At 36.8% G+C, this 12937-nt stretch overlaps 1 protein-coding gene across 1 annotated transcript in view; it reads left to right on the top strand.

Annotated features, from left to right (window-relative positions):
* Positions 1–12937, top strand: part of SLC2A13 (solute carrier family 2 member 13) — a 427729-nt gene that overhangs the window by 326341 nt on the left and 88451 nt on the right. The window contains exon 7 of the mRNA XM_060024584.1: positions 12046–12171. Coding sequence (XP_059880567.1) covers positions 12046–12171 — 126 coding nt within the window. The remainder of the gene's footprint in view (positions 1–12045; positions 12172–12937) is intronic.

The following is a 12937-nucleotide window of genomic DNA, read 5'->3' as shown; positions in this document are numbered from 1 at the left end:
TCATCATAGAACATCTTTGCTGTAAAAGCAAGTGCTTAGGGCTTCCCTGGTGGCGCAGTGGTTGGGAGTCCGCCTGCCGATGCAGGGGACGCAGGTTCGTGCCCCGGTCCGGGAGGATCCCACGTGCAGCGGAGCGGCTGGGCCCGTGAGCCATGGCCGCTGAGCCTGCGCGTCCGGAGCCTGTGCTCCGCGGCGGGAGAGGCCACAACAGTGAGAGGCTCGCTTACCGCAAAAAAAAAAAAAAAAAAAGCAAGTACTTAACATAAAGTGAAATCGTTCTAAAGTGTTTTAAATGATTCACTACCTTTGGTTTCCTTAGAGCAGAGTGGCCTTAACCACATAGTTTTGAATTTGAGTATCTGATACAAGTTTAATTGTAGTTTTTATTTTGTTTAGTTGGTTTGCGGTAAGTGTTGTTTTTTAGGCCTCTGTTACACAGATAGATAAACAGTGAGAGGCCCACATACCGCCAAAAAAAAAAAAAGAAAAAAGAAAAGAAGCAAAGAGATGAGATACACTCACAAAGAAATACCCTTTGGGCAAATTAGCCTGTACCTGTACACTCAGATGAGAAATTTTAAAAAAAGACCATGAAAGCTGTTCTTTTCTTATCTTCCTTCTTTAGTGAAGGAGAAAACATTATGAGGAGAGATGTATGATATGTGTGAATCTGAATATTTTCCTAAGAGAAGAAGAATCATTGTATGCTGGTATTAGTATTTTGACCCAACCCCTGACATCACTTTACTGGTTCCTATTGGTTTCATCCACTTTGAATTCTTTTTATTTTGTAAAATGCTGTCAGTGAGGCAGGTTCTAGTTTGAAAGAGCACATGATCACACTAGAGTTGCAGGCATCAAAGGACATAATCATGTCCAGAGAGATGACGTCCAGGCCACCTCATTTCATCTCCATCAAGCAGCACAGCTTCCAAATCAAGCATCATTCTGGGGCTTCAGGGCTGATTGTTTCTCTCACTCTCCAAGTAAAACTCACTTTGTCCTTCACTTTCAAACAAATCATTTCCTGTGAAAATCAAAAAGTCCTCCAAGCAACCATGGAAGAGCTGATAAGCAAAGCCAAATAAACCAAAATGTATTTTACCTCTTGATTTTGTTTTCTCTGTGTGAAGCACTTGCCAGTATGTTAAACATAGTGCCAGGTGTTGTAGGGTTTGATGAAAATATAAAACAGGCTTGATCACCAAGTTTCTTTCTTGCTGCATAAGGAGGTACTTGGGTAATACTTAAAATAGAATTGTGAATTATCAAAGCAAATGAACAAACAAAAATGGGTCCCCCAAAGAGAGGCAGTTTTAAGAAGTGTTTGCACAGATGGATAAAAAATATATATTGTCATTTTAAAACAACCTATTTTTTTGTGTTGACCTAAAGAAAATATATGAAAGTCAACATAACCATGTATTCACAAAGAATGCAGATACTATACTATATATTCACATATCAGTTTTTATACTCCAAACAGTAAAAGTTAACAAGAGACCTAGACCTTGAAATATTGGAAAGTTCTCAATAAGTAGAAGAGCTAGTGTTAGGAGCATGATGCAGAAATCAGCAACTCATATCTGGTGGTGTGATTAGATTAGTTAACCGCATATCGCGGGAGTGTGTTATACAGCTTTTTAGGGACAGTGTTTATACAAATACAATCACATATACATAAAATAAGCCTTATATAAAAGTCTTCAAATGGTAATGATGAGCCCCAAACAAAACTGTGTTCTTACTTTATTTTTATTTATCTTATTTATTATTATTTTGGTAAAACTACGTGACTTACATATAAAGTATCTATCAACAAAATAGTGGTCAGTTTGTAACTCTTCAGTAAAATCATGTGTCAATAATCATATTACTGTAGCTGATAACCAGGATGATACATAAATAATTTCAGCTGTTATAGCAGTCAGGCTAGGAAAGGCATTACCTTATAACACACACACAAAAAAGAAAAACACCAAAATATTAGTGGTTTAAAGCAACAAAGGCTCTGCTCATGTCTCAGGAACCTAGGCTAATGGAAGTTCCAACATTTTATGATGCCACCTCTTACCTCAAGGCTTTAGGATTCATCACAGAGATAAATAGTGACCTACCACTAGCACTTACTCACAATATATGACCACAGCTAGTCACTTGGCTGCTCCTAACTTCAAGAGGGTAGGGAATTATAATCCTCCATAAACCTTGAAATGGAAGGCAACTAGCCATTGGTGAACATTACTCGTATCTTCCCACAATTTATTTGCTGCTTTTATTGGCCAAGATTCCCTATCATTCTTTCTGCGGAAAGGCGTAAAGAATTTTCTTTCTGCTGATTGATAGCACTGTTATCTTGAAAACATCTTCTTTTTTGGTGGTACCCATTAAAAATGACAAAATTCTTCAGTTGACTACTGCTCTGGAAAAATTGATGACATTCAAGACTATGCCTGTACCAGTACAATTGGTTGAAGATTAAATATCAGAACGTGAAACATGTTTGACATGCATGAAACAGTTTGTCAGTTTTTCAAAGCATTAAACATACAGTTACCTACCATGGGACCCAGCAATTCCACTCCTAGGCATATACTCAAAAGAATTTTTTAAAACGTTCACATAAAACCTTGTACACAAATGTTTCTAGCAGCATTATTCATAATAGCCAAAAAGTAGAAATAACCCAATTGTTCCATCAACTGATGAATGGATAAACAAAATATGATATATCCACACAATGAAATATTACACAGCTATAGAAAAGAATGACGTACTAAAATTTGGATGAACCTTGAAAACATCATATTAAATGAAAGAAGCCAGAAACAGAAGACACACACACACACATGCAGATTCACTTACATAAATACACATATGTACGTATATAAACACATGCATATACACGTCATCTTATATTTGCAAAGTTGCAATTGAGGGTTTTGTTTTTAAGTATGTTGACCAAAGGTTCATGTAGTATAATAGGAAAGCACTTAGCCCTATTGAAGGTGACGGGCTTGGCAGATAGAACTCTCTTCTTCTACCTCCCTCCCCTTTAGAGAGTTTATTGGTATACTTTTCTGAGATAAAATGGGAGAACAAATCCAAGAATTCATAAAAGAAGGTTAGACAATCAGTGACTAGAAATTAGAGCCTAAAGTACTAGTAAAAATTTTCTTTTAAAAAAAAGGAACCCACTCTGACAAATCAGCTAAACTTTCCTTATTTAACAGCACCAAAGAGCAAGAGCCTGTGCTTGCTTTTAATCAGCAAGCCTCCCTGCTCTGAATTACTTTTTGCCTCTAACTCAGGAATCCACTGCATTTTCAGACTTAGTTTCTAAGGGGAAGTGATGAGAAATATGACTGTGTTCCAAAAGGTTGCAGCAAATTATATGTGGATTTGATCTGAGAGCCATGAATTGTAAGGAACAATTCACAGCTTGATTTTAAGCTTCAATCCTATGATCTCATGGACCAAGATATGGTGAATGATATGTAACTTCTCTAATGGAACTGCAGGGAGAACTACCAAATCTGTTGTCAATATAAGTGACATTCATTCATCCCTTTATTTATACAAACAGGTATTTATTGAACACTTATCTATCAGGCAACATGGAAATCACTAGGAATAAAAGATGTACAAGACAAAAATCTCTACCTTGAAAATGTCACAGTGCATTAAGGAAAGGCAAACATATCACAAACCCTTAGAGAAATGGTGGGATGGACAGTAATAATAATAGACTTTTGTGCTCCTCTGATAACATAGTGATACATCTAATTCTGCTGGGGTCTGAGCTTCACGGAGGAGGTGATGCCAAATATGAGTCTCGAGGCAAATGTGTAGGAAAACAAAGGTGGAAAATAATAGTCCAGACAGAGAAAACATTATGAGGAAAAACATAAGAACATGTCATATTCTGAATCCTGCAGTTTATATGGAATGACTACAACCTGTGACATCTGTGAAGAAATAGCACAAAAGATTGACAAGGAGGGACTAGATCATGCCATAATAAGATTGGTCTTCATCCTATAGGCAATGGAAAGCTATTGCAGGATTTAAACAAGAGAGAGTTTGGATCAGGTTAGATTTAGGACAATGTAGAAGATGAAGTGGAAGGAGTCTAGAAGCAGGAATACTCAGTAGACTATTGGAAGAGTTCAGGTGAGAGGTGGCAAGTTCAAGTCAAAGTCCAGGTGAGAAGTGGTAAGAATGGAGAGTAGAGAAACTACACATGCTTTGGAGATAGACCTGATGGAGTTGTAACTATGTAAATGTGAGTGGTCTCAGATCATGCTCAGGTTATTAAATTGTGAGACACAGAAGAGCAGTAGGAAAGCTTTGAGGGGAAAGTCAAAGATGGAGCTTTAAGGTACTTGTGAACATTCAGAAAATTGAGCGGTGGAAATATGGGTCTGGCACTTAGGGAGGAGAACCAAACTAGAGAAACAGGTCATGGAGTCTCTGTGTATCACTAATAATAATGGTTGTATATGGCTGATGTTTCCCAGCAAAAGTTATACAGAGTAATGAAAGAAGATTGCCAAGAACAGAACCAAGGAGAAAGAAAAGATGCATCAGTCTGAGAGGTGGAAGAAACATAAAGGGCATGGTGTCAAAGAATGAGAAAATTTTAGGAAAGAGGGAAAATGTTTAGGAAATTTTATCATAGAATGATAAGTTTAGTAAAGAAAAGCACCCAGGGTTAACAATGAGAAGATCACCAGCAATCTCTGTTCGGGCAGTTTTCATGAAGTGGTGAGGCATGACTTACTTCGTAAAATCAGCACCAGTAGTCCCTAGCTTTTTAAATTAATTTCCAACAACTTCCTTAAGTCCCCCAGAATTTCTTATTTTTTAAAAAATTCTCACAAGTTCCCTACTTTCACAGTCCAAACGGGGAGAGGGAGTCCCCTGACATGTACAGTCTGGCTGAGAAAGAAGGCAGGTGTCCTGGAGTTCTCTTTGCAGAACTCGTGTAGAAATCTGGCCCTGCAGAGAGCTACAAGCAAGGCAAGCTGTCCCCCCAGTAAGAGTAAACTGGATTCCAGGTTGCCTGCTTGAAGGCAGTGGGGACAGTTAGGAGTAAGGAGGGCATAGTAAAGAGTAGAGAAAATTTAGAATAGCTGTCTGGGAAACAGTGACATAATTACACAAAGTAGGATGTTAAATTCATGCATAAGAAATGAGTGAGTGAACAGTTACCCACAGAGAATGAAAGTGGACCTGTGGCAATGGATTGTCCTAACACCTGCATTTACCACAACTGATTTTTTTTTAATTTAGGCCATGCCAAGACAGGCATTTTAAGACCACTGTTCTTAATGTTCTATCTCATTGGATTTAATGAGTCATACTTAAAAACAAATGGACTGTTTTCTATAGGGCCAGATTCACCCTCAACTTCACAGAGTAGAAACTTAAAATGTTTGAAATTAACCCAAATCAATTTTTAAAAGATTTTCTCAGCAAAGAGAAGAGGACACATTTGGTTAAGACCCTGAGTGCCATGTGAAACATGTAAAAGATTGACTGAATGAAAATAGGCCATCCTTTGTCTCCCTTAGACACTAAGCCACCTTTTATTCTACTCTTTTTTACTTTAATTGGAAATACTTTAAAATTTTAGAACCAGTTTTTTTCTAAATATCTGAATACTTATTTTTCTCCCTTTCTAAAAAGAAATGTCAGAGATTAAAAAGTTAAATCTTCCTTCCTTGAAACTAGCAAGAAAAGAACTGTTTGGTTCTAATTGTAGGTATTGTCTGGATTATATATTTTCCAGTTTCCTAGTAGAGTTTCTAGTATGCTCTGCTAGTTTCCCCAGCAGTTTCAACCCCTAGTAGAAGACTGGCTATTGTATAATCTCCCCAATTGAAAGTATCCACAGTCAAGAACAACAGCATGCATTCTGGGCATACTTATTTACCACAATTTCTCTGTAAATATCATAATGTTCTTTTACTATGAAATTTTGCAGGCTATGATGTAAAAGAGAGCCCTCTCTCTGTGTGGCTCTTTTCTTGGGGCTTCAAGGAAATTGGCCCCTTGCAGCTGGTGTTTCTGAAAGTGAGTTATCAAAATTACTAACCATTTCCATTTAGGTTGTGGATTAAATGTTTGCAAATGGCAGCTTTAGCCTCTGGCAAATTAAAAACTGGGCTTAGCTTAAAGTACCATCTGACACTAGGCTTTACCTTCTTTTAATTTCATTCCAAAAAATGACTCAGATATTCACTCCAAGCTACCCACCCCTTAAAATTATTTTCTATTAATGGGCAGAAACAGATTAAAGAACCTACAGTGTGCCTTGATTTATAGAGCCACCATGCTTTGATTCATTCAATAAACATGCATTGGGTATCTAGCCTACAGTGGGGTGCTGCATTTGCAGAGTTCGTAAGCATGGCCTTTTCCCTCAGGTCCTTGCAAACCAGTCAGTAAAGAACATTGTAAGTTCTACAGTAGAGGTGTGCACAGAGAGGAGGGCCATCACCATCAACTGTACTATATACTGATTTGTCTGAAGTTTAAAATATTTTGTATCAGAAGAGAGGGATCCCCATTTTATGTAATTAATTCAGCAATTCCTTTGATAAAACATAGCCCTTTTGTAAATGCTTTCTTAATTAGTTTCTTTCTAACTTTAGAATTTCTTAAAGTAAGTCACACTTATAATTTCTGCCCTTGAAATAAGTATGTAAGAGTAAATATTTGTGAGATGTTACAGCATCCTAATATGTTTTACACTATTAAAGTTTGTGTGAATTTAGAGTGAGAGTATATGTATTTCTTTTTCTTTCATGTAGAATCTTGCAACTGGGTGGGTTCTTAGAGATCATGTGCTCCTGGGATGGAAAACTTGAAGTCCAAAATTTAGAACTCACCAGGTCATACTGTGAGAGGGGACAAATAGGGCCTAATATACCAGTCTGCTTTTCACAAAAAAATATTTTAGTCTATGCTTAGAATGTTCTTATGAGCATTGATTTGGCAAAAATATATTTAAATTCTCAAATTTTATATTTAGAAAATCTCATGTAAATTTATTAGGTCATGTTCAAGAAAGCCTTAAAGAACAAATCATGAATAAAAAATAGCCACTTCTAGAAGTTGTTCCTTTTTTCAACACTGTTTGTTAAAGCCACAGTTATGATATATGCTCTCTAAAAGGTCAATTAGCAGATTCCCCAGGATATTTAAAGTTTTGTGTTATCTTCTAAATGTCAAGTTGAAGTTAGAAATGTTACATTTGGGAGAATTTTGCCATAAAATAGTCCAAATGATGAAAAGCAAATATTCCAGGTCAAGGATAAGGGAGTGGTAGGGAATCATACTTTGCCTCCAGAAGCCTGAGAGGCTCCAAGGCCAGATCAGTTGGCCAATCAGTTCCCAACAGTGGCCCACTCCCTGAGATTGCAAGGGAATTGAACTCTTTTTAATATTTGGCCTCTTTTCACTGACCGACCCCTATGAACTGGTGTGAAGTAGTACAAAAGACAGTTTTTCATGCTTTTTTAATATGAGGAAGGCCAGAGCCTACACATAAACTATGGGGTATGTTCTAGGAGAGGTCTGAAAGTATAAAGAGAAGAAAATAACCAATGGGACAAAGTGTTGGTCCTAGTGAAGACCAAGCGGAATAAAATTGAAAGCTCTGATAGAAGGATGACCTTTGAACAATTCTTTTTCAGATCCTGGAGGAAAACAGGCGAGGATAGATGTGGCTATAGATATCTTTGTTCATGTCTGAGTTTAAAGTTGAAAAAGCTCATTCCTAATCTCTTCAGTTTTCACTGGGAAGCAAGGCAAGGCCATTTTCAAAAAGATTTGTAGGAGGGAATAAGGATTGGGATTGTAGGAGAGTTGTGGGCATTTGGGATATCAGTTGTGGGAATGGGGAAAATCACTGATTAGGGACAGGTAAAAGTTTCCTCCCAGCAGTGAGGATCCAGCTGCAGTTGAATACTGTGATTGTGGCGTTTCACCAATATGCCTGGTTATGTTAATTCTCCACCAGTAAAGAGCAACTTAGATGTAGAAAGTAAAACCATAGAAAGAAACAAACATAAAAGTTTATAGGTTGACTTTATAGGAGAACCTAAATACAAAAACACTGAGCGTCTGGTGAAAGTGGTTAAAGTCGTTTACAATTAAAGTCTGACAGAGAAGGATGCAAAGCCATGCAGTTAGTGAAGCATCAGGAAAAAAGGAGTGTGGAAGATCTCTAAGACAGAACAGTTATCCTAGGAGTAAGGAAGTAAGAGATCTTGAAGGAAAGGAATAAGAAATCTGTGTGTGTGATTAAGATCAGGGATCAGCTGACTTCCTGTAAAGGGTAAGATAGTAAATGTCTGTGGCTTTGCAGGCCATATGGATTCTGTTAGACTTCTCAACTCTGCCCTTGAAGTTGAAGGTATTCATAGATAAGTAAACAAATGGGCATGGCTATGTTTCAGTAAAACTTTATTTACAAAAACGGGGTGTGGTCTGTATTTGTCTCAAGGGCTATAGTTTGTTGACCCCTCTTCAAGATAATGACAATTACCAGGATGTGGAGGAAGTTAAGTGGAGGTGAAGGCTGTTAGAAACCAAGGGGCCAAGATGCTTTAAGATTAGTATATTGAATATAAACCATCTAGATCTAACAGACATCTAGAGAACACTTCACCCAACAACAACAGAATAACACATTCTTCATAAATGTACAAGGAACATTCTCCAGGACAGATCATATGCTCGGCCACAAAATGAGCCTTGGTAAATTTTAAAAGGATTGAAATAATACAGTATATGTTCTCTGATCACAGTGGAGTGAAATTAGAAATCACAAATCACTAACAAAGAAATCTGGGAAATTCACAAGTATATGAAAATTAAATAATGCACTCCTCAATTGCTAATGGATCAAAGAAGAAATCACAAGGGAAATGACAAAATACTTTGAGATGAATGAAAATGAAGACATAACACACCAAATATGGATGCAATTAAAGCAGTGCTTAGGGGGAAATTTATAGCTATAAATGCCTACATTAAAAAGAGAAAAATATCACAATCAAAAATCTAATCTTTTATCTTAAGAGAAAGAAGGAGCAATAATCAGGTCTGAGATGGCCTGAGGAGATGGAATGGGATGAAAGCCCAGATAGAGAAGTTGACCTTAGCTGAGAAGAATGGCTTCTCTTCGTAACTGGAGCATAGAAAAGTAGAATGGTTTATATGTTTGCTATAAGATTATAAATTTCCCATCTTTACTGCTTTCATCTGTTTTCTCTGTAAAGCTGAAGTTGAGGTCATTTGCAGAGAGTAAAGGGAAATGGAGCATTGGAGATTTGAGCAATAGTTTTTGTGTAGAATGGTTAAAATAGTCCTCCTATAGAGTTGACTAGAGAAAACTATTGAGACTTTCAGGCTGTTGAGGATCTTTTTGAGGCTGGTAGTAGTGTGTTACAGAGGAACTACTGATCTGCCGTGTTGTGTAATTCCTTCAGCTGCATTTGGTTAGGTGGGTGAAGGCACAGAAAAGGCAAATGTTTGTGTTCATATATAGCTAGATGGGTGAAATGAGAAGATAAATAGGCAGGGAAATTTAAGATGTTGAAATGATGGGTCATGGTCAATAAGCTAGTTAAGGACAGAACTAAAGAAAGGAAAAAGCTAAGGAATAGGGAGCAAATAGATCACTTAACTGGGGGTCACCAGGAGGTCTAATATACAAATCGGCTTCATGAGGGCAGAGAAACTGTTTTGTTTGCTAATGAGTCCCAGCCCCTGGAATAGTGCCTGGCACAGAGTAAGTGTAAAATATTTGTATTTGTTGAATGAATGATCATGACAGAGCAGGGATCATTTAGGAAGAAAGCTGGAAGAATGGAAGGTTGTGGTCAGAGTTGGATGCTTGAATGGTGATAGAGAGGCGGAGCATTATGGGTAACACCTTGTATGTCTGACATGCACATACAGTAGGTTCTTGGTAACTATTAGCCTTAATCATTAAGTTTTTTGGCCTTTTATAGGAAATAAGTATTTTTTGAGAAATTAAGTAGAAAGTAATTTCTCTACAAATGGATGAATTGACATTTCCCAAATAAGTATCATTTAAAGCCATTGAAACAATCAAAGTTGTTAATTCTACCTCATATGGGCAGAATAAAAAAAAAACAAATAAATAAACAAACAAAATACTAGTAGGAATGATCTTCCTTTCCAAATTAGCCTAGTCTAGTTCTCAAAGCCAGAAGCTCGGAGTACTTCTTATGCTTTCTATTGTTTTATTTTGCTTATCACAAGTGTGGGAAATTTTAGATTCACAATACTGTATCACCTTTCTAAAGTGTATTGATCTTTCAGTAGTCTTTGAAAGACCTCTTTTTTTGCTTTTAGAATAAGGTTGAAGTCTCATTAAAAATAGACTATTTGCAAAGGAAAGGTTTACAGACAGAGACTGAAATGGCAATAATCTAATGTTTAAACAACGCCAGTTTTTTTCCATTTAGCTAAATGTATCAAAGAAGTACTTTGGTTTTGAGGATTCACGTCTTCTTTGGCTAACTTGTGGTAATTCTTACCCTGCTTCTCTCCCACACCCCACTGTGTAATTACTTGTACACAGTAGATATTAATAAGTCTGTATTGACTGTTCTTTAATTATGTATGGAGTTCGTTCAGGTTTTTTCTGTGAGATGTTATGGGAAAACCCGAATGAACTTTTTGGCCAACCCAAGAACAAGCAGTTCTCTGAAATGCCTTTCTCTGTACCTCTTTGCTGGGTAAATTTCTCTTATGATCCAGTTCAAATATCGTCTCTGAAATTATCCCCCACTCTTACAGGCGAATAATCAGGCCTCTGTCCTTAGAGTAGTTCTTTACTGTTTTCTATCATATTACCATTATTTACTGGTGTAGCTATTTCTCATCGTTGCCTTTTATCTATCAAGGAGCAGGGAATTTAGCTTATTCATCTTAGGATCTCCATACCTGTGTGTGCCTGCTATGTATAAAGTGCTCCAGGTTTGTCTGGCAAATAGTATGACAGTGAGAAAACTCATTCTACAAGAACGCTGTAGGCTTATGTTGGAAAACCCTGCCCTCTAAAGGATTTTCCCTCTTTAAAATTTTCCTGCATTTAGGATACTGCTGTTAGGTGAGCAATGATTAATTGATTATGGCTCTGTAATCCAATCAGTGGATGTAATTAACTTAGAGAAATGTTAGCCTTTTTCCCTACACCAGCTTTTTTTTTCTTTTCTCTTTAAAAAAAAAATTTTAGGGACTTCCCTGGTGGTCCAGTGGTTAAGACTCTGTGCTCCCAGTGCAGGGTCCTGGGTTTGATCCCTGGTCGGGGAACTGAGATCCCACATGCCACATGGTGCAGCCTAAAAAATAAAAAAAAAATTATACAATTTTGAAAGGTTACAGCTTCTTTTAATTAAGCATACAACATAGTTGATTTTCAATATATATTTATTAAAAATACAGATGTCCACCAAGATGTTAACAGTGACCATTATTTGGGTGGTGGCATTTTTATTTTTTAACTTTTTTCTCTAGATACAATTTTTTTCATTCTTTGAATTTTCTATTTCATGATATATATTAGGGGAAAATTCCGTTTTTTAGAAGATATGGTACATGATGGAGACATTTAAGAGAAATAAATGCTTTGGTACAGTTTGGAACCAGGCAGCTGGTTCAAAATGGACCAGTCCATGCTCCAGTAACAAATCTCAGTGGCTTAGGAAAACAAAAGTATATTTGCTGTAGATAGACAGGGATTCTTCTACATCCAATATTGCACATCCAATCCTCCATCTCAAAGTAGTTTCCAAAGTTGCTGCAACCAGAGGAGGGAGAGATGGAAGAGACCAGCCAGCTCTCACCTGCCTCAGCACATGTCATTTGCCATGACCAAAACAAGTGCCATGGCCCCAAGCTTACTACAAAGTAAAGTGGAAAATGCAGGGGAGCACATATTGTGTACTGACTGAGCAGCAGTTGTCTCTGAACATGACTACAACTCGTTTCATTTTACAGTTACTGTAATGAATGTATGTTGGATCCAGACTGCGGTTTCTGCTATAAGATGAATAAATCAGCCGTCAGTGACTCCTCCTGTGTTCCAGTTAATAAAGCATCTACAAACGAGGCAGCCTGGGGCAGGTATGTAGCTCAGTATATACCATAAGAATATACAATAAAATTTCAGAATGAGTCTTATTTTTAAACTTACAGAATGACTGCAGTTACAGTCAATGACTCTACTTCTTTTAAATTGGTCTTCTTTTAAAGAATCTTTGAAACTGGTCTTTATAACTACATTACTTTGCAGCATATTCTGATGAGTGTGGGTAGACAACATTGCAACTGTATGTTTCACAAACTTAGAATATAAACTCTAGCCTAGACTTCAGGAAATCCAAATTTCAGACCCAGCGTTGTCCTAATAAGCTACATGACTTTGGATCTTGAGGCAGGTATTTCTAAATATTGCCAAGGCAGTTTCTCCTGCTGGGTATTTTTAAATTATACTAATAATTTCCAAACTCCCAAACTTAAGTGAAAGACAGAAAATTGTCAAGTCAAAATGAATTATTATCACTTTAAATTCTTTTATTCTTTTAGTACTTTCCTGGAAGTCAGAAAAATTAAACAAAATAAGGATAAAGTTGGTAATTATAGGCAAGTATGAGAAAGTATAAACCTTTCTCTTTTTGACAAATCACATTGGTTTATAGTAGGCACATAAAAGAAATATTAGTATAGAACAAATATGAACTAATATTCATATTCATGGACACAAAAACATGTAAGTATTATTTGACATGGCTTTAACCTCTTTTATGTTTTAAATTCTCATAAAAAGAATAGTATCCTCTCATTCTGTCTCCTAATACTGATGAAGGCAATGAAATCTGTAATAAAGTGC

The sequence above is a fragment of the Delphinus delphis genome, chromosome 11, assembly GCF_949987515.2.
Source record: "Delphinus delphis chromosome 11, mDelDel1.2, whole genome shotgun sequence".
NCBI classification, from domain to species: Eukaryota; Metazoa; Chordata; class Mammalia; order Artiodactyla; family Delphinidae; genus Delphinus; species Delphinus delphis.
The sequence above is the reverse complement of the archived record's forward strand: the minus strand, read 5'-3'. Positions and strand labels throughout refer to the sequence as shown.